This window comes from Clupea harengus, chromosome 8, assembly GCF_900700415.2.
Source record: "Clupea harengus chromosome 8, Ch_v2.0.2, whole genome shotgun sequence".
Lineage (NCBI taxonomy): Eukaryota > Metazoa > Chordata > Actinopteri > Clupeiformes > Clupeidae > Clupea > Clupea harengus.
In genome coordinates, this window is record NC_045159.1 from 27,034,459 (window position 1) to 27,061,986 (window position 27,528).

Genomic DNA, 27,528 nt, shown 5'->3' on the forward strand with positions numbered 1-27,528 from the left:
CCGATGTCTTTCGCATTATACTGAAATCTACAACACCAGCTTCAAAGTACCTAATCGCTTCTGTAGCCTAAAAGATATTCATCTTCAGAAGTTCTTACTTTCTTATTGTCACATTGTTTTGAAACAACTGAAGTCGATCTCCACGAATAGGAGTTTGGCCTATCAAGTTGTATTCTTCAATTTGGTGGGCAAGTGTATGGTAAAAATGAGAGCTTCATTCTCAAGCCAAAGGTGTCTGTCACACTCCTGTCAGTAACAAATGTCATCGCCCACCTGCATTCAACATTAGAAGAGTGCATTCCATTGTCATTTTGTCCAATGGCGTGTCGGAGTGGGCGTGTTCTTTTTACTACAGGTTCTCAAGTGGCAGAAGTTAAAACTCAGTGCGCGCGGGCACCCAGTGAGAATGCCGTTTCAGCATCCCGATGCACGTATGGGACTCAACAACTTCATCCTCTGCTTTTCCTTGTCTCTCGGATTTTAAAATCGGTGGAGTGTAAAAAAAACATTCTGCCCACGCTTCGGGCTGGAGACGAAACGGACTCGTTTATCATGGCATTTTATAGACTTTTAGTCGTTGTAGTTTCTCTCACGTGTAACTTGTCCGTTGAGGGACAAGACAGTTACGGATTATCGTATGCATTAAGATCTGAACTGTCGGAGGATGCTATTCTGGTGGCCAACAACGGAATTCGCGTGCCTTTTGGGAGATCAGTCTACATTGATCCCATCAATGATCTGGTAGTTGACGTTCAGCCGGACGACAGGTGCAGCATAACAGTCCTAGACAATGATCCCCTCTCTCAAAGACCCGGACATCTTTCGCCAAAGAAGTTTCCCTGTGAATTTGGTCCCAATGATGTCAGGTACTTTCATTACGGTTCGAGGAGTCCTGTCAGAGACAGAGTGAGACTGCAACTCAGGTATGACACGCAGAGCGACACGATCATCATACCGTTTATGATGGAGGTGGAGGTAGTTTTTACACAGTTAGAAGTAATTACCAAAAACATGCCACTCACCGTCGATAGCTTTAATGGTGTCAGCAATCCTGTCGACAACAAAATATTGGACTTTACCTTTGACAGAGATTCAGAGCAATGCGAGGTCACCTCTCTAGCCAGCAGCAGCGCACTACCCAGATATGGCAAAGTTGTAGATGATGAAGATAAACTGGGGAAAATGATGGACTGCGATGAATTCCTTACATCAGACATTCGTTATCAGCACACGTTTAGTAACAAGTCGCCCAACAAAGACTATATCCCCATGGTAGTTGAACTATATAATAAAGAGGGGAATCTGCTGAAACAGGAATTTTTCCATGTTATGGTGCGCATTCAAGTGGGAAAGGAAAACACACCTCCGAAACCCAGCTTTGTTTCAATGATGATGATGGAAGTTGATCAGTTTGTCATGACGGCTATAACTCCTGACATGCTTTCAGCAGACGATATAGAGTCAAGTCCAGAGGAACTCATTTTCAACATCACCTCTCCTCTTTCCATTGAAGAAGGCTATATTGTGAGTACAGATGACAGGAACTTGCCAATTACTGCTTTTTATCAGAGGGACCTTTTTGATTTAAAAATCGCGTACAAGCCACCTTCTCTTGACTCAGATACAGAGAGGATCTTCCAGATTGAATTTGAGGTGCTGGACACTGACGGTGGCGTTTCAGACCCCTTTGCTTTCATGATTGTTGTGAAACCCATGAACACTCTTGCCCCGGTCGTAACCAAAAACACAGGCCAGCTTTTGTACGAGGGTCAATCCAGATCACTAGTCACATCGCACAACTTAGAAATCAGTGACGAGGACAACTTGGACAGAGTTAAATTGAGTGTCATTGATGGTCTCCGACATGGTGAGCTCACTGTGCTTGGTTCCCGTAGAAAGCATTTCACCCCAGAAGAGCTAGATGCAGGCGTGGTTGTCTATCAGCATGATGGCAGTGACACCTACAGCGATAACATCATTTTCAGAATGACAGATGATAAGAATGAAGTTGAGTTCCTGTTTCCAATCACCATTGTACCAATGGATGACGAGGCTCCCATAGTCAATGCTAATACAGGACTGGTGTTGTTCAAGCATCAGATGGTGCCAATCTCCCCTCTAATGCTAAGTGCAGCTGATGTGGACTCTGAAGACTCCACCATTAAGTTCACCATTCAGCCTCCATTCTCAACTATTGGCGAGGTGCTACTGAGACAGTCCGAAGCCCCAGAAGACCCCTCTTCGTGGAAGTTTAACTCACAGGATGAGGTCTATGAAAAGGTGGTGTCTGAGTGGCAACAGAAAGACATCACAGACGGAACACTTTTCTATCGTCACACCGGTCCCCATAGTACCGAGACGGTCACTGATCAGTTTATATTTACAGTTGAAGATGACAATGACCCTCCCAATCAGTCTGGAGACAATACTTTCGTCATCAGAGTCCTGCCCATTGATGACATCCCACCTGTGCTGTTCCCAGGAACCAGCCTACAGATGGTCGTGCACGAGTACCAGCTCACTCACTTTAGCAAAAATGTCCTCCGTTACACAGACCTTGATTCCGATGATCGCGACCTGAAATACACCGTCATCGCGCCACCAGCAGACACAGATGAGAACAACCCGTTGGTGTTTGGGTCTATCGTTTTAACCGACAGCCCAGACACAGAGATTGATGACTTCACACAGGCACAAATCAACCATCACAAAATTTCATTTAGCCCCCCAGATATAGAACTTGGAATCATTCCACACGTGGTCCAGTTTCATTACACGGTAGAAGACGCAGCTGGAAATAGTGTGAAGGGAGTCTTTACCATACACGTGCAACCGGTTAACAATAAACCACCAGAGATCGTAAACACTGGCTTCACTGTGCTTGAACATGGAACACATGTTATCAAAAATGTTGAGCTCGATGCCAATGACCTTGACACAGAGAATACAGACCTGACTTTTACTGCAACTGCTCTTCCTCAGCATGGCAAACTCCAGCTCAAAAGTGGTGATCTAAGCAAAGGTGATACTTTCAGATTGACGGATGTCTGGGATGGCTCACTCTTATATGTACACAACGGGGATGAGATCAATGGTGATTCATTTCAGTTGGAGGTCACCGATGGCATCCATTTGGTCCCGATCACTGTGAAAGTTGTGGTGAAGCTCATCGATGACGAGGCACCCAAAATCAGCATGCAAGCCGGGACGATCGGCTCCACCATGGAAGTCCTAGAGAATGGTGCCACAGAGATCACATCCAGTGTGATCCAGGGGGAAGATGATGACACTGATAACCTCATGTTGACCTTTATCTTGGAGGACGCCCCAGTTCTTGGGGAGATCTTGGTAAACGGGGCACCTGCAAGCAAGTTCACCCAAGCCGACGTCATCAACGGGCTGGTCGTGTATGCTCACACAAGCGGAGAGGTTGGCTTCATCACCAAAGAGGATGCCTTCAACCTGACCCTCTCAGATATGTCTGACGAATGGACTGTGGGCGGAAACAAAGTGAATGGAGTGCGGGTTCTCGTCACTATCCTCCCTGTTGACAGCAAACCCCCGGAGATCACGGTTAGACCCCCGTTCAGTGTCTTAGAGGGAGAAAAAACCTCTATTGGTAGTGACCATATAAGCGCTGAAGATCCAGACACGCCTCTTGATGACATCCTGTGCACAATCGTTGTCCAGCCATCCTCAGGTTACATAGAGAACATATCCCCTGCTCCAGGTTCAGAGAAGTCCAGATCAGGCACAGCTGTTAGCGCTTTCACTATGAAAGACATTAAGGACGGAAACGTCTACTATGTACAGAGCATACACAAAACAGTGGAGCCGGTGGAGGACAGGTTTACTTTCAGATGTTCAGATGGTATCAACTTCTCAGAGAGGCTTTTCTTCCCCATTGTGATCATTCCGACCAATGATGAGAAGCCTGAAATTTTTGCCAGAGAGTTTCTAGTGATGGAGGGAATGAACATTGTTATCGACACTCCAATCCTGAACGGAGCTGATGCCGATATTCCTGCAGAAGAATTAACCTTCATCATCACCAAGCCTCCCAAGCATGGCTCCATCCTAAATCAGCTGGCGACTGGCTCCATCCCAGTCACAAACTTCACACTGGAGCAGATCAAGGAAGCGTCGAGTGTCATCTATGAGCACGACGACTCTGAGACCACAGAGGATAGCTTCGATGTGATCCTCACCGACGGAAAGCACAAAGTGGAGGGCACCATTAAGATTGTGATCATCGCTGTGGACGACGAGACACCCAGAATGCTCATAAACGACGGACTGGAGGTGGAGGTGGGAGAAACCAAGGAAATCACAGCCAAATTGTTGAAGGCTACTGATCTAGATTCAGAAGACAGCACGCTCACGTTCGTTGTGCGATATGGGCCGAGTCAAGGACTACTGCAGAGGACCACTCCACAGGGAGTTCTGGAGAACATCACAGTTGGCATGAACTTCACCCAGGCAGAAGTGGATCAGGGATTCATTTTGTATGAACACAATGGCCAAGAGGGCGTCCGCGACCTCCTCAAGTTTGACGTGACAGATGGCCCTAACGCACTCATCGACAGATACTTCTACATCACAGTGAGCAGCATTGACATGGTCTTCCCTGATGTGGTCAGCAAAGGTGTGTCTTTGAAAGAAGGAGGCCGAGTGACACTGACCACTGACCTGCTCAGCACCAGTGACCTGAATAGCCCAGACGAACATCTGGTCTTCACCATCACCAGAGCCCCAGTCAGGGGACACTTGGAGTGCACCGACTCGCCCGGCATCCCCATCGCCTCCTTCACGCAGCTAGAGCTGGCTGGGAGCAAGGTCTACTACATCCACACCGCTGACGACGAAGTGAAAATGGACAGCTTTGAGTTTGAGGCCACCGACGGCTACAACCCAGTGTTTCGTACCTTCCGTGTAGCCATTGTGGACGTGGACAACAAGAAGCCCGTCCTGACTCTCCACGATTTGTTGGCAACAGAAGGCCAGAGCAAGCTCATCACACCGTTTGAGCTGACGGTGGAGGATCAAGACACACCTGAACGCCTCCTGAAGTTCACAATCACCCAGTTGCCCATTCATGGCAAATTGCTCTTCAACAACAGCAAGCCTATCGCCTCCTTCACCAAACAGGACCTGAACGAGAACATGATCAGCTACAAGCACGACGGCACAGACTCCGAAGAGGACAGCTTCTCCTTCACCATCACAGACGGCACTCACAACGACTTCTTTGTCTTCCCTGACACAGTGTTTGAGACGCGCAAGCCTCAGACCATGAAGATCACCATCGTGTCAGTAGACAACGGGGCTCCTCAGATTGTGTTGAATAAAGGTGCCACGACTTTGAAGATGTTGTCTACAGGTCACCTGGGCTTCCCGATTACCAGCAAGTCCCTGAGGGCCGAGGACAGAGACAGCCCTGCGGCCGCCCTGTTGTTCCGCGTGACCGGTCAACCAGAGCATGGCTACCTCATCCACCTGGGCAAGGGGAACGACTCCATCTCCACCTTCTCTCAAGGTAATACAAAACCGCCACAATTTTAACGCTGAAAAATGCTTTTGAAAACTGAATTTCTGCTTTATCGTAGTGGAGAACGAATGCTTTTCCTAGAACAATTGCTTTTGCAGTTTAAAAACTCCATCCTTTAGAGGCTGGGGCGGCGTTTCAATTATTGAAGCCTGCAATCTCCGCGCTGTCTGAAATCTAAAATCTTAAGCTTCCTAACCTCTGCCGAGGATAAAGGCTGGTGACTGTCACTGGTTGTTAGCTTCAACCCCAAAAAGGGACAAGCACACCCCTCAGCTGCTCAGCTCGTAATTAATTAATCACACACTTTCTTGTTAGAGGACTTGACACTGACTAGAGAATTATTTTTCCTTCCCAGAGATATTCCAAAATTGGTTCCCCTGGAATCGAATTTTGCAAGATGTTAATTTGTTCTATGAGGATATTCAGCTCATAAATAACAGAACAGTGATGAAGAGAGAGAGGAATTGTAAGACATGATTTATGTAAACACCAGTTGTGATATTTGAAGCAGCAATCCAGTTTCCCTCCCAGGAGCAATTAGTAGTACCAACAATATTTAATTCAAGCATTATGTTTATGACTTATGGGAAATTTGCCATGTTGGCCAGTGATGTTTGGTAGTAGGTCAACACATTAAAAAGGGGAAATTAAATTCCTGAATTCAAAACAGATAATTAATCTCTAAAAACCAGCATTAATAATTTCTAAGTACAATTGGGAACGTTTGGCTTATATCAAACAGAATGTCCAACACACCTCAGGAGCAGGTAGTACAAGGGAGCAGTGTAGACACAGGGCACACATCTGTGCATGGACACCTTCACACACAGCAAGAGACACCCACTCCCACACATACTCCCCCGCCTGCCCCCCCACCCATACCACACACACACACACACACACACACACACACAACACTCACACACACACGACACTCACACAACACACACACACACACACACACAAACATGACACACTCACACACACACACACACACATGACACACTCACACTCACACACTCACACACACACACACACACACACACACACACACACACACACACACACACACACTCACCCACACACACACACACATGACACAGTCACACTCACACACTCACACACACACACACTCACACTCAGAGGACACACACACACATACACATACAAGGTAAAAACACAAAGGAACATGCTCAGACACCACGTGTTCACACGGTGGGGGTGATGGTGGGGGTGTGAAATGCACGTCAGCTCCACTCAGCGCAGCAGCCAGTGAAGTGTCACATCCACAGGAAAAGGGCAGGCATGGCAGAAAAGCCACCTTTGGCAAGCAGTGCCATCAGCAGAGGCAGCCAGACGCGAGGGACAATCATTCCTCTTTATTTACGCAGCCATTCCCCGCTGTCACTCTCCGCAGCCGCACATACTGCTCTCTCTAAATATTTGACGATCTTAGAGCCCCCTTGGAGAAGGAGGGCAGCAGTCTTTTTTGTTGTTGTTGAAGATTCATTTCTGGAGATGGCTTCACTGTTGCATACATAACAAATTTGGGGTTTACATTTTTATGAGTCTTCCTTCCCCGAATGAATAATTAAGGGAAGAGAGTGTGAAAGAGGGGTCGGGGGGGGTGTTGATAGCGTTTGGCAAAATGTTCAGCTGGTGGTCTATCAACACCAGTTTTTTCTGAGAGACGGAAGCAGATGTGCTGAAAAGCTGTGCCTTCTGGAATCGGGCCTCTAAAAACATCTTTGTGTCCTTGCCTGTCATTACATGACTGTGTGTCACCTGTTATTTGAATAGTTTGCTGACACAGTTTCCCCAACAGATCACCTGGCACTCACTCTTGGCCCACGATTCGCTTCAAAGGGCTTTTCTCCTAAAAAATGTTTGCCGTCAAATGTGAAAGACTAATAGGGAGCAAGAGAGAGAGTCGTTTTCAGTTATTTTCAGCATAGTTCTCTTTCAGTTATTTTCCATGGTCCTGCACACATTATTGCGTATAAATGTATTAATTAATAATATGCTGCACCTGCATATTTATTGTAGCCTATGATGGATTTCACACTAAAACACTGTTTGTTTAGAATGGATTGAACGTACCCTTGATGACAGAAATATCTTGTTTATGCTTTCAGCTGACATCGATGACCAGAAGATCAGTTACGTGCTGAAGGACAATGATAATGCAACAAGCGACTTGTTTCACTTCTCCGTCGAGGACAACGGTAAGATGTTTTTTGGAACGCTACTGAAATGATCCGAATCTGCAGTGGGTTGTACAACAAGTAAAGCTGTTATCGAGGGAACACAAGATGCTTCTCTCTCGGTTAGTGACTGGTGGGCCACCGAGAAAAGATTCTGTATAGGGACTGAAGAAGCACCAAACCAATGTGTTTAGGGCATTTCCTCTTCTTTACAGAGGCGTGCCTGTCTGCAGCCTATAGGGGTGGACAAGTCACTGTAAAGCACAATGCACCACATATTGTGCAAATATCGGAGTTTACAGAATCAGTGTGCACAAGTGTTTGCCTCCAAGTGCCGGTCATAAAATCTTTTTTGTATATGTTGTTTCCTGTGTACTCTCTGAATAGACACTATAGGATGCAGACAGGGAAGGAGCTCTCTATTTGACCTGTGTCTCTGTATTTCCCCGTGGCTGTATTTACATCCTGAAGCATTTATACAAGCAGGTCCCGCAGTTAAAAAACACAAAAACATAAAATACACGTCCTACATATCTGTTTACATATATAGGGAACTGTTTTGTTTTGTTCAATTAATTATCACAACTATTACATTAAACCTACCCAAATAATATATACATCTAATCAATATGTCCACACGGGGATATTTAGCTTTTATCTCTTCAGGAAGTCCCATATTAGTATTTAATTGTCTTTGTTGGTGGGACCCAAAGTCAAATAAGAGGTCTTAGACGTAGCACGACCCCCACTACAAAGAAGTGTTTGATATTTAACACCAGAAGCAAGACGGCAAATACTTCGAGCCAGAGGCCTGGGAACAAGGCCGTACCTGTGGCCAGACTGGTAATTATATGGAGAGCGTTGAAGGGCTCATTTCAGTGCTGGGACTGGGAAAATACTGGAGGAGCAGCTGTATTTTATAAACTGTGTTTTGGGCGTTCAGGGGTCTATTAGGTTTTTTTGTGTCCTGAGTTTGCATGTAGCACTTGTTCCCTCCCTGTTATTTCTGAAGGGAAAATCAGTGGGGGCAGACAGGAGGAGCAGAAGATTTGAGGTGTACGGAGGGGAACCTTTGACGTTTAAGAGATGTTCAAGCTCACCCTGTGATTTTAGGGGCCACAGGAAGAATTATGACATCTTTCGCTCCAATCCCACCTAGAAGGTAGTCCACCTGGAGTCTTTCTGCTCGTTACTTGCCCCTCTCTTGTTTAGGAAAGCCCACCGATCTGTTAGCATGGTTTTCACTGACCTTACAGACACAAATGAAAGTTTTTTTAGATGCCATGGACTGTGTCTGGTTCTTTTGACCCACCACCCTTCTGTAGGTCTCTGTAGGGCTCTCATTTTGTTTTTATATTATTTGCCTTTGTCTCAGTCAACTAGACATGACTGCTTTGATTTGGAAGGCAAGTTTGAGACTTTTTCCGTAAGAGAGTAGACAAATACAGTACTGCAAATGCAGTAGACCCTGGCATAATTCTTCCTCATGCCACAGCAACCAAAGCCCCTCCACATACACTCTCTCTCTTGCTCTCTCATTCACTCACTCTCTCTCGCTCTCTCCCTCTCTCTCTCTCTCACTCTTATTCACACACTCTCTCTCTCTCTCACACACACACACACACACACACACACACACACACACACACACACACACACACACACACACACACACACACACGTGTACACATACACACACTCACACACACACACACTCACACACACACACGTGTACACACACACACACCGTCACATCACAAGTGATACACATGCCATTTGTGGCTTTCCTGAAAGGGTCCCTACCCTCTGGCTGGCACGCTGTAATCTGCAAGTCCAGCGCTATGATTTACAAACAATCTGGAGCCCTTAATGCCCGCAAGACGGAGCCCTAATTAGAGTGCCTTCAAACCTGTCGGTGCTTTTCCTGCAAAGAGGCTGTGATGTGCTGTGCCAGGTAGTGTGGGCAGCAGTGCTTCCCCTGCAGCCCTGGCTGTCTCTGAGAGAAATCCAAGTCCTCACTAATAATTCCCTTTCCTGTTACCGTGTGACACCCTCTCTCTCTCTCCCCCTCTCATCCCGAGCTGTCTATAAATTGACTACTTTTGTTGAAGATTCTCCAGCAGCTTAAACACAGTCTTTTATCAGGCAAATCCCCTGCTACTTCAGCAGCACAGTGTGGGGTGACTGGCAAGGAGTCCAACTTAAATTGTATGAAATTAAAATTGTTTTCAGCACCCGTAGTTGTTGCTAGGGCACAGTTGTTTGTGTTGGGACATTGTCCCTTTGAAATAGTGTTTGATTCCCACGCATGGGACCACATAATAGAATTTAAGTGGGTTTTTTTTGGGGTTTTTTTAAGGCAGAATTAATTCTTAGCTTCTGCTCCCAGATGTAAACATCTGAAAGCATGGATGCACGTTAACACAGATCAACTGTGGCTTTTGTGAAACGAGGGAGGGGAATTGGTCTCAACTGTCTGCGCCCCTTTTGTCCTCTGTCTCTCAGAATCTGGTCTGAGCTTCTAACCCCTGTCCCCCCCCCCCGCTCTTTATCTCGAACCCCTGTTTGAACTCCCCGCATTCTCTCCGTCCCTCTCAGTGGCCTGGAGGTATGATCCCTACACCGTGGGCTCTCAGACTCTTGACCCCCTTTCTCATACCACAGTCATGTTGGTTGAATAAATGACCTGATTGACATAGTTGTGTAAGAGACTAAATTTAGTCCCATTATTTTCTGTAACTGTGAATTTGAAGTGAAGTGCGTATAAGCACACAATTTTTTTCTGTAGTCTTCCCAACGTGTAATATTCGGCATGCAGGAGAAGTGCCACTGATAGACACGGGCCTCTGTACAAACCCTCAGTGATTTGAGTAACAATAGCTAATCACTGCAAAGTCTCTGGAGCAAGACTAATCATGTGGGTTTCTCTAGACGGCATCACTTGCAGAGAATAATTTCATATTCTAGAGTGCCTGCAGGCAATAAGGCGGTAGTTACAGTTGACATTGAAATCAGTATTGATGTGTTTTCATCGCAGACTTTTACTGATTCTTTGACATTCTTTGTGTGTAGCTTCTGTAACATGTATTAGTATGTTACGTATGTAGCATTATTGTAAAGAGAAAGCACATTTTATAGAGAACTAAAAACCAGATAAAAGATGTTGTTTTCAGGCCAGCAGTCAAAAGGTCAGACTGTGGCTGTGGCTGCCTCGGAGGTTAACAGTGAGAATGATTTATGTTCAGCTTTGACCACGTGGCTCTGACAGACAGGTGTGGAGCTGATTGAGGGCCTCAAGGGCACACGGGTAGCCATGTCCCCAAGGCCAGCGCTGGGCTGATCTAACACCACTAATAAGCGCCGTTGTCTGAGAGCAGAGACAAGGCATGGGGAGAGCTGGAGGCGGCGCATCATGAGGGGGGAAACTTTCTTTTGGTAGGAATTGTTTTTATTTATTTATTTATTTGTTTGCTTTTTTTTTATGGTCATATTTTTTTCTTTGGCTTTGAAGAAGAAAGGCTGTTGTCTGAGTGAAGCTCATTTCAGTATGCTGTGCACTGTATATTTATGTTCATCTGCATTGTTGACAATCATTAACTGTAAGTTTTGAGAGCGATGCTTTGCAACTGTCCTGGATTAATGCCAATTATCTTCATGAAGTGATTGAGACTAGTGACTGCTCAGGGAACGCCATGCTTTCTTGAAGTTGCATCAATTGCATTGGCTCTCTGAATATTTGGCAGCCTTTTTTTTTTTTATTGTGTTCCTGATCGGAGAGTAGCAGAGAACCCCTTTTGCCTCAGGGCCTCCACACTTCTTTGTAATTGCCTCCAGGACCCAGCATCTTGCTTCTTTTTACCTTTTTTGTTTGAGGTGGTTGTTGTGGAGAAACATTAAATAATGATCCCAGAGCTCTGCTGGATGGCTGTGAAGGTGAATCTGTGAGGACGCTGCTACAGCGGACTCATTCAGTTTGGTTGGGGGATGTGGGGCGGGGTGGGGTGCTTAGGCGGGAGGGGGGGGGGGGGGTCTGGGGGATTGTTTCATTGGTGTGAGTTATGAGCTGAAACACTTGGCACAGTTCATCAGACCAGCAGAGGACCTGGGAGTCTATGTATGTGGCAGTCAAGTAGGGATTGATTATGATTGATTTGCCTTGGTCCCCTTCCTCAGAATCAAATTTTGAAGGCAGTGACACTATTTAGGGACAAATGTTTTTGACAATCCTTGTGCCCTCAGCATGCGCGGGTGACGCTGTTCTAAAGTGTAAACCCGAGACACAAATAGTTCAGAGGAGCAGGAAATGTCACCCTCCTCCCTGAGAAGTAGAGTCAGTGAAGGCAGCAGAAGCAGCAGCAGCAGCAGCAGCCTTGGGGGTGCATTGAGAAGGGTGTGGGTCTCCATAAAGTGTGGCCTGTTCTAAAGGTTTGAGATCTGTCATCGTGACAGCTTTGTGATGTTAAAGGCAGACAATGGAGGGCTCTGACAGTCACTCTCTGGTGGGGTTTATTACTTTCTGAAGGTGCGGGTGTTTGTCAGGACACTTACGACCCCTCGGACGCCCACTCAGTAAACACCCCCTCATTGTTCAGGCTGACAAAAGGACAGATGCGTTCACTTCTTCAACCTTGCTTCTCCAGTGCAGGCTTGTATGTTGACTTGGTCTTATTTTGGTTTGTCTTCATCGTTTTCCCGGAGCCCTCTGTGTGAATTTTTCGAATCTCTCCCTCTTTAACAGTCAAGCTGTCTGCTCAGGCCCAGGCTGCCTGCATCTATCTCTTTTAACCCTCCTATTATGTTCAAATTTTAGCCACATCTATTATGCTTGGGGTCAATTTGACCCCAGCAATTTAAACCTCCAAAAAATTATTATAATTCTTTTTTTTACCCACGTTTTTGTGTCAGGTACTTTAGGTTTGTTTGTTGACTACCTAAATAGCCCTTAAAAATAAAACAATACCCCCACCCACCCTCTTTATACATCCAGAATACATGTTACGCGACTATGGAGAAATATGCAGATCCCCATAAAATCTCACTGATTGACCTAAAATTGGAAAGAGATATCCTTCTGGTGTTTTTATGGCTTCATATTATTTCTAAGTACATATTGTTGCTATCTATAACATTTGGAGTGAAAAACTATTTCTTTTATCAAGAAAAGTAACAATGTGATGAAAAAAGTTGATATTTCTTGTATATTTTATACAATTAAAACAGCCTGGGGTCAAATTGACCCCAAACAACACCTATGCGTAAAGTATGTGTACAGGACATTGAAAACATATCCTCATGTTAATTTTGTCTTTACCCAGTTGTCCCCACTAAATTAGGAAAAGTCATTAAATATGAAGCAAAAAAAATGATGTCAAACATTTATTTAGAGACGTTAAACATTGAATGGGGTCAAATTGACCCCAAACATAATAGGAGGGTTAAGCTGCTCGCTGTAAACCTAATGGACTGAAATACTGTACTCACATTTCCCCTTTTGCTCTCGTGAGAAAAAAACCTCCTTAGTTTGCTTATCATTGCCACACAAACGCACAATTTACCAGTTACTTCATCTTGATAGAGAGAGAGCGATTACCCATAGACATCAACACCACGCTGTATTGCCTAAGGAAGAGGATATTAAAATGATAACGATTACCATTTCTTACCACTTCTAATAATTGTAGTATCATGATATACTGACTATACAAACATTTTGAACATAGCTTTGATTTTTTGGGGAGGTGGACATCTTATGTACTGTACAGAATCTTTTAAAGAGAAGGTTGCTTTTTAAAAGCTGAATGCCGGCGTGTGGAGAAACACTACTGCTCTCCTGTCTGCTGTCTTCAGGAATGTTAGATGCCCATCGTCAGAGAGATGAACCCCAGTATCCGTTTGGGCTTTCTGAGGTCTGACCTTTTATAGGCTGTAGCAAAAGTGTCCTTCCTCTGAGGATGAGAGAGAGAGAGAAAAAAAAGGAGGAGAGAGAGAGAGAGAGAGAGAAAGAGAGACAGGGAGAGAGAGAGAGCACAGATGGAGAAACAGAAGATGAAAGAAAGAGATGAAGGATGTAAAGGATTTCATTTATCTTTATTTCTCTGGGGGATGTGATTTTCAGTCACACACCCATGAGCTGGACACCACTCAACCACTGGCCCCCACGCACATGCAAACCTACACGCGTTCAGGTTTATACTGGACACCACTCAACCACTGGCCCCCACGCACATGCAAACCTACACGCGTTCAGGTTTATACTGGACACCACTCAACCACTGGCCCCCACGCACATGCAAACCTACACGCGTTCAGGTTTATACTGGACACCACTCAACCACTGGCCCCCACGCACATGCAAACCTACACGCGTTCAGGTTTATACCAGCAACATCCCTTGCATGTGAAACATGGGCTTGCGATGTGAGACAGTTTAATTGGTTAAAATAACAAATTAGTCTCTGTTTGGAAACTGTCAGAATAGGCCGTGTTGGATGTTCGTTTTGGTGGCTTAAAAGACACTTAGGAATCATGTGGTATGCTCTCTGTTTGACACACACGGAAGGTTTATTAAGAAGGGGCTGATTAGACCTAACTTAAATCCTAACCCATGGGCATGGTAGATCACTGAAGATGCTTTGCATATGACGGTGCTGTGTTATGGGCAGCAGTCTGCAGCTTCTTATCAGTGCACACATGTGGTTCAAGAGGCATGATTTAAATATGTATGAGGGAAGACACACCAGAGCGTGTGTGTGGTGTGTGTGTGCACGCGTGGCGTGTGTCTTATCACTTTCCGTGTGCGCATGTGTATGTGCGTTTGTTGTGTGTGTGTGCCAGTGTGTGTGCGTGCGCATGTGTGTGTGTGTGTCTGATCAGTTTTATTCTTGAGGGTCCTAATTGAAGCAGGCACCGTTAAAGTCCTTCCTAGCTTTGAAATAGTCGACTCTGGAGGATGTGTTTTTCCAGCCAATCTACTGACACAAGTTTTCCTGGAAATCCTTGCTTTGAATTCCCCTATGCTGAATCCTCAGAGACAAGACCCAGGCTTTGAAGGCAAGGCAGCAACTTCCCCATGGCCAGTTCATGTGTAGACCCTGCTCCAGAGAAAGAAAGAATGAGTGAACGGGAGAGAGAGAGAGAGAGAGAGAGAGAGAGAGAGAGAAGGAGAAGGAGGAGAACGAAGAGAGGAAGAGAGTGTGTGAGAGAGATGCTGATGAGAGACTTTGATAGGGGTTATTCCAGCTAGACCCGATAGACACTAATTACTTGGGCAATTGCACTAGTCAATCAATGATCGCTCAGAAACCGATAAAAGTCGTTAAGAAAAAGGAAAGATGAAGCTGTACTTCTCTGCAGAATATGAATGTGCACATGACACTTTGACACACCCTTACACACAGACACAGACACACACACACACACACACACACACACACACACACACACACACACACACACACACACGCACACGCACAAACCAGGAGGAAAAGAGAGAGAGAGAGAGAGAGAGAAATAAAGAAAAAAGAGGATCTCTCTGATACTCTCTGAAGAGTACTCACTGATGTACCAATAGATGGAGGTTCAAAAGTTCAGTTACACTTAATATAGAAATGGCTTTATATATTAAAGAACCATTGAGTTTTAACGATTAGGCCAGACATGATCAATTATAGCTGACTGATAGCCATTTCAATCTGTGTGTCTGTGTGTGCGTGCAAGCGTGTGTGTATATACTGTATATACTGTGTGTGTGTGTGTGTGTGTGTGTGTGTGTGTGTGTGTGTGTGTGTGCGCGCATTTGGTTTGGTGTTTGGAACATTCTGAAATGTCTGTACTTGCTTTCGATGAGCAAATTATTCTTTTTTCTGAGTTGTTGGAAGGAAATAGCATTAAACCAGCAAGAGAAAACCCATACTGAGACTCTGCTTTGTCAGCTCTTTTATTGCATCAAGAAACAGTCTTCTGAGATGGACTTGGGTCTTGGAGGTTTAAAGCGTAACTTATTGGATCCATTTTTACATTGTTTGGGACATTTATTAAAGGTATATTGTCATTTAGCGAGTCACTCTTACCAAATTCTAATACATTTGTAGGGTATTTAAACAGCAAGTGAATTATCCACTATTTCTTTAAATTGATGCTGTGATAAAAAAAATTATGGCAAATGGCACTGATGATGATGGTGGCTTGCTTTGAAGGAGGAAACAGCCTGAAGAGCCAGCAGTTCCGCCTGAACTGGGCCTGGATCTCCCTGGAAAGGGAGAGCTATGTGGTGGACGAGGAGGACAAGTTCCTGGAAGTGGTCCTCACCAGACGAGGCTACCTGGGAGAAACCTCATTTGTTGGTAAGTAGCTTTCAGTTCCCCCCCTAGTCCCCCCCCCCCCCCCCCCCATCCTCCACTGGAAAAACAAGAGAAAAAAATAAATAAATGAATGTGGTCAACATTAAACCCTGAAGTTCAGAATAGGGAAAATATCTTTTTGATCATTAGCACGTCTCGTGGTAGACGAACCGCCACTTTGAGCCTTTCAAGCGTTTTCAGCTTATCTCAAGAGTCTCATGAACACGCTGTCGAGATGGGGGTTTTTTTTTCTCCAGAAAGGTTTTTTTTTGCCGCTTTGTGCATCTCTGGGACAAACATGAAAGTGGCGGCGCGGCGGCTCACATCTCCGGAGCAGAGGGCAGAGCAAACACCTGGTTATCTCTACCCCGACCCCACAGCACACAGCTCACGGGAGGTCCACATTCATATTCCAACAACGCAGCCCTCACCTGTGTGTGGGAGAGAGAGAGAGAGAGAGAGAGGGAGAAAGAGAGGGAGGGAGGGAGGGAGGGAGGGAGGGAGAGGGAGAGAGGCTGACTACTTGAAGCAAATGAAAATAAATGAGCCCCTCTAATCCGAGCAACAAGGGGATAATTGAAGCCATCCTCACCCAGGCTATAATCGATCAGGTCATTAGTCTAAAAAACAGACCCATGTAGTGGATTTGCACACTGTAGTCGCTCCATTGCTCACATCACAGCAGCATTGCTCTGGAATCAGGTTTATTTTCAGGCACTCAAAGATGATGAAGTTTACTTCCAGCGCTGGGCGATTACATTTATCAGGTACAGAGACATTCGGGAAGGAGAGGGCGTAGACATCACACAACTTGCTTGAAGGAACGTATCGGTAGAGGAACTGAGATCATTCCCTCTGTGATATATACAAGTTCAGAGTCTATGCGCATGTAGAAATATGTGTGTGTGTGTGTGTGTGTGTGTGTGTGTGTGTGTGTGTGTGTGCCTACGACGCTCGTTGAGAACAAAGTTTTAACGAGTCTGAGCCCTGCAGCCCCACGCATCCAAGCAGCCTCTTCCTCTCGTCTACCTCTCTCCATCCCTCTCTCCATCCCTCTCTCCATTCACCTCCTTCCTCTCCTCTGCCTGTCGGCTCATCGCAGGGTCACCAGTGGGGAGCGAAGCCCGTCGTGCCTTAACCAGCCAAACCGGATCACGGCCGCTGGACGCTTTCTTTTGAGGATGGCCGCTCTTCCGTTCGCCCCCGCTGCCTTCCTCGCCCCGTGTCGCGCTCTCCCGCGGTTCTCACTTGCTTTTGCCCTCTCTTCTTTCACCTTATGGGCCGCAGAGGCTAAACTTGTTATCGATGGAGCCTTACCCCCTGCTGTAACTCAAGAAAGAATTGTAAAAGAACCTTTCTCTCTCTCTCTCTCTCTCTCTGTCTCTGCGTCTGCCTCTCTATCTCTCTCTCCTATCTTTGTTTCTGTACATCATTTTTTCCCGCCGACAACCTGAGGAGCCTTTCCTTTGAAGATTCCCCCACTCACTTTTCAGTTCATTCTTTGAATTTCATTTGGATTGGATGTGTACAGTGAGGCCTCAGCTGAGATATGGCAGTGCGAGTCTACCAGAGGCTGTATCCAATAGTGATCCCTCCAAAGGATGATCTAGTCAACAAAGCAAATTATACTTTACATTCATTCATTTTTCTTCCAAATCACCACGTGTAGTCAGCTAGTGAGCAGACCTGCTACATTTACTTGTGTAAGTAATTGAGCTTCTGGCTTAACTTCACAGAGATTAAGCGTCATTTTGCAGTACCGTGTAGAACATTTCGTCAACTCGAGCGCTCAGTGGAACTCCTCATTGGCTCATGGCATGAAGCGGTGACGCGAAGCGTGTGAGGTTGCAGTGTACAGCGTGGACGCGCCCTGGGTCTTAGCGCCGCTGCATTTGAATCGAGCCGGAGGCGGGGTATTAATTCTCTACAGCTGTTTCCGTGGCGATGCCAGAAGGGACCCTGCCAGCTGCCGAGGCTTGATGTGCCCGTGATCAAACGCCTTTGGGCAGGTGCGGCAGAGGTCGCCCCGCCGCGAAGGGGGACCCCTGCCTGGTCTGGCTTGGGGTGCTGCACCGCCGGGGTGAGGCACCCTCCCCCACCCCCACCCCCACTGCCACGGGGAGCCCCGCAAATAACCTCCTCTGGGGCTCCCCCCCCCCCCACTGTAGAGGTCTGTGATCATCATCATCTGGTGCCAAGGGCCAGGAAGGGGTGCTTTGGCCAGCGTTGCTGTGCCGTGCAGCAGTACGGGAGCGTGAATGTTTCGCTCTCGTCAGTGAGAACCGTGACATTCTCTAAGCTGCTTGTTTTTCCGGTGTGAGACCCAGTGTTACTGCATCATTATTCTCCAGCTCTAGTTCTTGCAAAAGTTATTGCCATATCCCTTTCCTGAATGAGCCCTACCTTTTGGAAATCCACACTGAAAATAATCCTTCACAGTAAATTTAGTAATATGCCTTTTCAACTGAAAGTCATTTCTCATCTCCCCTCGGCCTTGCTGTTTTAAATGAGGAGAAATGGATGCGCGTCCTCCCCACTGCGTGAGCTAAATTGGAGTGTACATCAGCAAAAAAAAATAAAATAAAAACCGCTCGCTCTTCTTTTCCTCTCTGCTCTCTTCCGCAGGCATTGGCACGCTCGACGGCACGGCCGAGAAGGACAAGGATTTCAAAGGCAAGTCGCAGAAGCAAGTGCAGTTCAACCCGGGCCAGGCCCACGCCGCCTGGAAGGTCCGCGTCTTCTCCGACGGCAAGTACGAGCAGTCGGAGACGTTCCAGATCACCCTCTCGGAGCCGGTCATGGGCGCCCTGGAGTTCCCGACGAAGGCGGCCGTGGAGGTCGTTGACCCGGGTGATGGTGAGTATTGTTGCCGACCTCTGTGTAGTTTTTTTTTTCAACAGGAAGACAATTTTCTGGAACAGCAGGTTTCAGGAAAACTAATGTCCCCACAGTAGGGGACTTATGGGGAGTATTTTGGCGGGTTGTTGCACTTGAAGTTCATCTCCATCTGTCATCTTTCAAATATGTCTCTTCTCACTTGAGACAGAATTTAGAGCACGCTGAATGAAGATGCCATCCCCAGCATTTGACAGCCTCAGATCTAAACAGTGTCAGTGTTGTTTGGGGGGGGGGGAAGGCAAGAGCTTTGCTGAAATACTGAGTGTGTCAGAGGAACCAGTGCTGTTTCAATGATTCATCAAAATCTGTGTTAAAAGACCACGGTCTTGTGTTCGACATGCCTGCCTTTAGGTCCCCACATTGAAGCCCTCGTTATGATTTCATTTGAACCTTTAGTTCTGCTTTTGGTGGACAGTAAGATACTCTGTCTAAAAGAAAGTCAGAAAGTCTACGGTCTACAGCCAGTGTGTATGTGTAATTGCCTCTGTAATTAGACAGAAGGTTCAAGGGTTGTTTGAGCGAAGCTCCCCCCTTGGGAGAGTTCGATACTGAGGTTTATGTCATTTGAGGAGAACAGGAAGGCTGTGTAAGCAGCACCAGCATCTCTGTGTGTCTGTTCTAATGAAGCAGGGATGGCCCTCAGTTTAATCAGCCCCTCTGCTGTGAGAATCCAAAGCCACACACACAAACACACACACACACACACACACACACACACACACACACACACACACACACCTACACAGACCGTCAGTCATTAGGCTGCTGGTGGACCACAGTGTTATATGATTGGACACACACAGGTACACACTCGTATAGACAGACATACATATTCTCTCTCTCCCGCACACACATACACACACACACACACACACACACACACACACACACACACACACACACGCACACACACAAACACACACGCTGTGCCACAGTAATGATGCGTGGTCTCTAAAAGTCATGCTCTCCTCTCTCCAGTTGCAGCATGCTCCTCGGAATAAGGACCTCGGAATAAGGTCCCCTATTTTTGAGTTGATAAGCAAATTTAGATTCGTCTCACAGAAATAACCAGGGGCTCTTGTTTATTTTATTTCGTATTTCTTCATTGTTTTGTTTTGGTTCGTGGGCCTCCTCCAGCATCCCACGGCAATTATGAAGCGCACTTAATACCCAAAACAGTTTCAGTTCAGACGCCGTCTTGATGGAGACCCTCTCGCTCCCTGATCTTCTCTCTCTCTATCTCTCTCTCTTTCTCTCTTTCTGTGGCAAATTCTCTATAGTATGAGAGGGATTTTTTTCCTTTAAAAAGAGCCTCACTGCAAATCTTCCCCAGTGAGCTCATTAGAGGCTCCATGGAAGGGTTTGTTTAGAGGAGGCAGAGTCCCTGTGGGAGGGGAGGGGGTGGGGTGTGTGGTGTCGGCGGTGGTGGGGCATCTGTGACAGAGAGTGGTACTGGTTTTGCTCCGGCTGAAGGGACGACTCCTCAGACCCCCTGCCGCGGCTGGACCAGACATCCCTGGGCCAGCCTCACCCCACCCACCCCCCCCCTTACTGCAGTCCTCCTCTGCCCTCCTGCTCCAGCAGCCTACCCCCCTGCCCCTGCCCTCGCCCCTCGCCCTCGCCCTCCTGCCCCAGCCTCCTCACACTTGAACTGCCACACTCATGCCCATTAGTGTTTAAGTGCTTGATGAGGCCGGGGTTGGGCGGTGGCAGGGCCCTCTGAGAGCCCTCTGACCCAGTTGTCTCTGAGTCGTGGCATCTCCCCTCATGAATATATTACAGCAGCCAGCCGCGCGGTGGAGGAGAGCAAGGGCTGCCGCCGCCGCCTCCGAAAGCGCACGCATTGTCTTCACTCTACATACACACACACACACACACACACACACATCTCCACTTCACTCCACACACACACACACACACACACACACACACATCTCCACTTCACTCCACACACACACACACACACACACACACATCTCCACTTCACTCCACACACACACACACACATCTCCACTTCACTCCACACACACACACACACACACACACATCTCCACTTCACTCCACACACACACACACACATCTCCACTTCACTCCACACACACACACACACACACACATCTCCACTTCACTCCACACACACACACACACACACACGCACATCTCCACTTCACTCCACACACACACACACACACACACACATCTCCACTTCACTCCACACACACACACACACATCTCCACTTCACTCCACACACACACACACACACACACATCTCCACTTCACTCCACACACACACACACACACACACATCTCCACTTCACTCCACACACACACACACACATCTCCACTTCACTCCACACACACACACACATCTCCACTTCATTCCACATACACACACATCTCCACTTCACTCCACACACCGTAGATGTCTTCATTAGCTTCTCACAAGCCTGGTTGGTAATGTTAGCCACGAGGCAGAAATGAGAGCTAAAGCTACTCTTCCTCTTCTATGGAAGCAGTTTTCATTTAGTAGTAGTGGTGTTGGGATAATATGACTTCTTGGAAGGAAAAATAAAAAATCTATATTTTAAAAAAAATCAAGTGACTGTGGCACCGAATGGTCCCTTTTCTCTTTGTGAGGCGAAGTCCAGCTGTCCTGGAGTGAGGTGAGAATGAGGGGCAGGCACGGTGAGGGAGGTTGGTGGCCATGTGACGCACGAGTCCGATCGATGCTCTGGGGGGGGGGTCCGACTCTGGATTAGGCTGAACCTCTGTGTCTTAAAAACAATTCTCTAGCCTCCCAGATACGATCTCTTCTCTCTTCTCCGACTCTGGATTAGGCTGAACCTCTGTGTCTTAAAAACAATTCTCTAGCCTCCCAGATACGATCTCTTCTCTCTTCTCCGACTCTGGATTAGGCTGAACCGCTGTGTCTTAAAAACAATTCTCTAGCCTCCCAGATACGATCTCTTCTCTCTCCGACTCTGGATTAGGCTGGACCTCTGTGTCCTAAAAACAATTCTCTAGCCTCCCAGATACGATCTCTTCTCTCTCCAATCCTACCATTTGTTGATCTTTTCTTTAATCTCCCTTCTCATTTTCTCTTCCTTCTTTTCTTCCTTCTCCCTCTCCCTCTGTGTCTTTTTCTCTGCATCTCTCTCTCTCTCTTCTTTATGCTGTTGTCTATCTCTGATTATGTGCTCTCTGCCAGAGGGGTGGCCAGTTGCACTATGATAAGTGGAGGAGAGATTTGAGAAAGGGATCAAAGATAATGAATACACGCATACAGGGATCTGGGACGCAGAGACGCGGGAGAGAGAGAGAAGCAGTCTGTTTGCTTTTTTCTTTTTTTTTTATTATTGGTCCCACAGTGCCTGTCTGAAATAAAGAAAAAACAGAGTGTGCATTTCTGTTGATTTTAGGGCATTTCAGAGTTCTCACTTGTGTCTTTTGATAGATTACTCTCCCACGGGTTGTGGTGTGCTGTTACCATCACACGACTATTCTATAAAAAGTTCTCTGTGATGTTGACTCCACGTGACCTTTGGTTTTTTAGATGTAGTCATGACAGAAAACTCTTATTTTTTTTTCTCTACCAGCTTCTTGGCACCACTCTGGTTTATGCATGCCTCTTAGAAACACCAGCTAATACTGACGTGCTTTTGTTTGTGCCGTAAAGGACAATATCAGTGTAAGCATTCATGGCAAGTCCAGAAAAATCACTTATTGTAAGGTCTGCCTACACATCTCTACCATTCCAGATGTTAATCTCTAATTAGCAAGCATTTCAGACTTAAATTAAAAAGCTAAATTAAGACATACAGCTTGACATTAAGCCACCCTGTGCACAGTCTCTTCTGGGATGTAGTGATTTGTAAAACGCCTAACACGTGTTCCTGTTTCTCCTCCTTAACAGAGTCCACCGTTTTCATCCCCCGGGCCAGCTTTGGCATCGATGAGAACATCGGCGAGCTGCTCATCCCGGTGCACCGCAGTGGTGATGTCAGCGAGGAGCTCATGGTGGTCTGCCACACACTGCAAGGTACAACAGCTCCTCCCCCTGAAGGCACACGGAAACAGAGTGAGGATGATTAGTGGTAGTATGATGCTTAAGAACAGAGTGAGGATGATTAGTGGTAGTATGATGCTTAAGAACAGAGTGAGGATGATTAGTGGTAGTATGATGCTTAAGAACAGAGTGAGGATGATTAGTGGTAGTATGATGCTTAAGAACAGAGTGAGGATGATTAGTGGTAGTATGATGCTTAAGAACAGAGTGAGGATGATTAGTGGTAGTATGATGCTTAAGAACAGAGTGAGGATGATTAGTGGTAGTATGATGCTTAAGAACAGAGTGAGGATGATTAGTGGTAGTATGATGCTTAAGAACAGAGTGAGGATGATTAGTGGTAGTATGATGCTTAAGAACAGAGTGAGGATGATTAGTGGTAGTATGATGCTTAAGAACAGAGTGAGGATGATTAGTGGTAGTATGATGCTTAAGAACAGAGTGAGGATGATTAGTGGTAGTATGATGCTTAAGAACAGAGTGAGGATGATTAGTGGTAGCATGATGCACTGAATATGGTTTGGGTCTGAGCTGTGCACCTGAGGCTAAATGGTAAGTGAATTACAAATGTAGCAGCTCAAACAAATACACAAAAATACATTGTATACCTAAAGTTTATTGTTGGAAATCTTGTGTTTTTCCCCATATGGGAAAGGAAAACACTGCTGGTTTATATTCATAAATTAAACAACTAGTTAAGTAACTGTCTAATTACAGAAATAGTGAAAACAAAACTTTCTGTGCAGGCACTGCCAAAGGAACAGTCCCCAGCTCCGTGCTGTCCTTCTCTGACTACATCTCTCGGCCCGAGGACCCCAGCAGCCTGCTGCACTTCGACAAGGACGAGACGGAGAAGCTCTGCCGCGTGGTGGTCATCGACGACTCGCTCTACGAGGGCGAGGAGAGCTTTAATGTCACCCTCAGCCTGCCCGTGGGCGGCCGCCTGGGCACCGAGTTCTCCACCGCCCGTGTCACCATTCTACCCGATAGCGATGACGGTAAGTGGGCACAGAGTTCTCCACCGCCCGTGTCACCATTCTTCCCGATAGCGATGACGGTAAGTGGGCACCGAGTTCTCCACCGCCCGTGTCACCATTCTTCCCGATAGCGATGAACGGTAAGTGGGCACCGAGCTCTCCACCGCCCGTGTCACCATTCTTCCCGATAGCGATGACGGTGAGTGGGCATCAGTTGTTGTTCAAAAAGTTGCAATGAATGGTCTTGACTGAAAAAGGACTGAGTCAGATCAAAGGTCAAATGTGAAACAGAGGTTTTATGACATGATGTTTGGGCTCCCTGTAAACTCCCTCTAGACTTTGGTCTACATTTACATTTACATTTAGTCATTTAGCAGACGCTTTTGTCCAAAGCGACGTACAAGGGAGAGAATATTCAAGCTACGAGCAATAGAACCTGGTGTAACAATAAATAAATACTACTTTACATTAGAAATATAACAAAATGAAATAAAAAGAAAGAAAGAGTGCAGAAGTGTAACTGCTGTAGTTGCAAGTTACGCACTAGTCGAAGTGCCAGTTAGGACGGGAAGTGCTCTCTGAAGAGTTGGGTCTTCAAAAGCTTCTTAAAGGTAGAGAGGGACGCCCCTGCTCTGGTAGTGCTGGGCAGCTCATTCCACCAACGTGGAACTACAAATGAGAATTGTCTGGACTGCCGTGCTTGCACAGACGGCAGTGCCAAACGACGCTCACTAGAAGAGCGCAGCATCCTGGGTGTAACATTTGGTCTGTCAGTTTAGCCACAGGAACACCGCTACTTGGGTATGTAGATAAAATCAAACTTGTGAAGGATTTCATTCAGTTCCTTCCTGAAACACTTACACTGACAAGCAGGAGTAGAAGTGGTCCTTTGCCCTCCATTTTGAAAAGAGCAGATATTCTCTCCTCCTCCAAACTCTCAGTCTTAAATTGCACCATAGGGTGGCCCCGGGGGAAATCTCATCCTGTCACTGTCGATCACGTCACATCACCAAACTCTGTGACAATCATACTGCAAGACACAGTTTTTCCACTGTCGTAATCAGAGCATATATGAAGGTAATCGAAGGTTATACTGTCTCCCATCAGGGGAACAGCAGCATTCACTTCCTTTTTAGCCTGAGATGAGGAGGGGTCATAGGCAACTGAGTGATGGCTCACACACAGAATTAACATTGTGATTGTATTGTGATTCATACAATACAGATGAATGTGTATGACTGGTTTAAGCTTGTACGGCAAAGGTTTTTTTTTTTAAGCCTGTTTTGTTCCTCTTGGTTAAAGTATTCATTATATTCCAGTATTCATTATATTTCAGTTAAAAAGTGTGGATTTCTTTTCATCGCTCATAGGCTTTAATGTGCATTGTGTCCTTTCAAGACAACTATTTCATATGCCTTCATCGAACAAAGAACCCCATCAACTTTTACTCCACACCTCACTGACAACACAAGGAATCTTCTCTCAATGTCTCTCTGTGTGTGTGTGTGTGTGTGTGTGTGTGTGTGTGTGTGTGTGTGTGTGTGTGTGTGTGTGTGTGTGTGCGTGGGAGCGTGTGTGTGTGTGTAATAACTGTGTGTGTTTCTTCAATCTGTGTTCCACTTCAGTGCAGACCTTGAAATGTAAGGTCTTTGTTGTGGTGGGAAGATGATTTGTGAGAGAATTAGGCTGTTGGCAAGTCTCCTCTCCTTCGCCAGGCATCTAAATGAAGACGTGCTGCGCAGATAAAGAGTCCCTTGTAATAGAGGTTAGACACCAGGAGGAGGGGGACAAGGAGGGACACTCTTTTAACAGTCTCAGGGACATGTTTGGACAAGTTTGGGTTTATGTTGGAACCACCATTTTCTCCTCACTTCCTATAGAATTAAGGGACATTATCAACACTCACATACAGTTCTCTCTCTCTCTCTCTCACACACACACACACTTGCAAACTCACAGACATGCGCACACTCACACTGAAACCCACCCAAATACACCTACTTCCACCCACACACACACATACACACACACACACACACACACCCACACCCACACCCACACCCACACCCACACCCACACCCACACGCACACGCACACGCACACACACACACACACACACACACACACACACACACACACACACACACCCTCAGGTCACAACTTCAGTAGCTGCAGGGCCCCTTAACCACTGTCTCCTGAGACAAACCTGTTGGGGGCTCGGCCCCAATGTCTCCCAGTCATTAACACCTCCTGACAGCTCACAGACCTTCACTAACCCTTCCTGAAGTGTGCGGCCGTGCCGTGCCGAGTGTCTCTGGGTAGATGAACAGAGCCAGCCAAGGCCGGCGCGACCTTCCAGGTGAAGCCAGGTGAGAGGAAGTGCCTTTAGGGGGACATTTACTGGCTTCACTTCCATGGTCCCTTTTCCGCTTGTCTCTTTTTAAAAATAGCCTCACCTCCCGTGTAACCTCATCTAGGTAATGCTCGTTCATTTTCTTTTTAAGCGGGACTCAGTGGAGTGTGTATTGCCTAGTGGTTTGCCCACCTGTCTGGGCAGATGCAGAGCTCTATCTAGCCATCAGTGCATTTCTGTTTCATCTAGAAACTGTCTGGATTTCTCTCATGTCTCTCAAGTCAGATACTACATGCTGCCCTGAAATATGCTACCTGCTAAATGATCCGTGGGAGGTCTCGCTGCCCTTCAGCTTTAGACAGTGCAAGGGTCTGTGGAGGACTTTATCAGCGGATCTGATCTGAGGGGAAGCTGTGTGCACCTGACTGATCAAACAAGCCAAAGAAAGAGGCTGCAGGGCCACAGGTGCTTTGGGCTGAATTTAGGGGGTGGGGGGGGGGGGGGGGGGGGGGTTGGGGTTGGCATATGGGAGGGAGGTTCATTTTGGATGGAGTTGCCTGAAGCATAGACAGACTTTAGAACTCTTTAGACTTTAGTGCTTTGGACAAAGGGGACACCAGCAGTGCTAGAGACTGGGAGACCCCCCTTCAACTGTCAACTGTCATCTGTATGTCTGTCTGTTTGTGTCTCTGTCTCTCTGTCAGTCTCACACACAAACACACATATATGCACACTGCAACAATGACATTAGAGTGACTGGTTTTGGACCAGTGCATTTCAAAATTGGATACAATAAGGGCAGTACACGAGGAAATGGATACAATAAGGGCAGTACATGAGGAAACGATGTGATGTGTTCTTCCCCACTACTTCAGAGGTTCAAGGAGATGCCTTCTGTTTCACCATCAGCTTAGTCTGGCTAGGTTGGTGTGTGTGTGTGTGTGTGTGTGTGTGTGTGTGTGTGTGTGTGTGTGTGTGAGTGTGTGAGTGTGTGTGTGTGTGTGTGTGTGTGTGTGTGTGTGTGTGTGTCTGCATGTTCAGCACTGTGTGGATGAGAGAGTTCCCAGAACCCCTTTAACCTGCTGGGATTATATTTGACAAGCTGAAGTGCTCAGAGTCTACCTTAAGTCTGACCCAAGCAC

The 27,528-nt window shown here is 46.5% G+C and overlaps 1 protein-coding gene across 1 annotated transcript in view; it reads left to right on the plus strand.

The window, feature by feature from the left end:
• Nucleotides 1–399: 399 nt before the first annotated feature.
• frem2a (FRAS1 related extracellular matrix 2a) overlaps nucleotides 400–27,528 on the plus strand; it is a 45,333-nt gene continuing 18,204 nt past the window's right edge. The window contains exons 1-6 of the mRNA XM_042708597.1: nucleotides 400–5,536; nucleotides 7,684–7,773; nucleotides 15,948–16,094; nucleotides 18,717–18,947; nucleotides 22,904–23,029; nucleotides 23,803–24,054. Coding sequence (XP_042564531.1) covers nucleotides 553–5,536; nucleotides 7,684–7,773; nucleotides 15,948–16,094; nucleotides 18,717–18,947; nucleotides 22,904–23,029; nucleotides 23,803–24,054 — 5,830 coding nt within the window. The 5' untranslated portion in view covers nucleotides 400–552. The remainder of the gene's footprint in view (nucleotides 5,537–7,683; nucleotides 7,774–15,947; nucleotides 16,095–18,716; nucleotides 18,948–22,903; nucleotides 23,030–23,802; nucleotides 24,055–27,528) is intronic.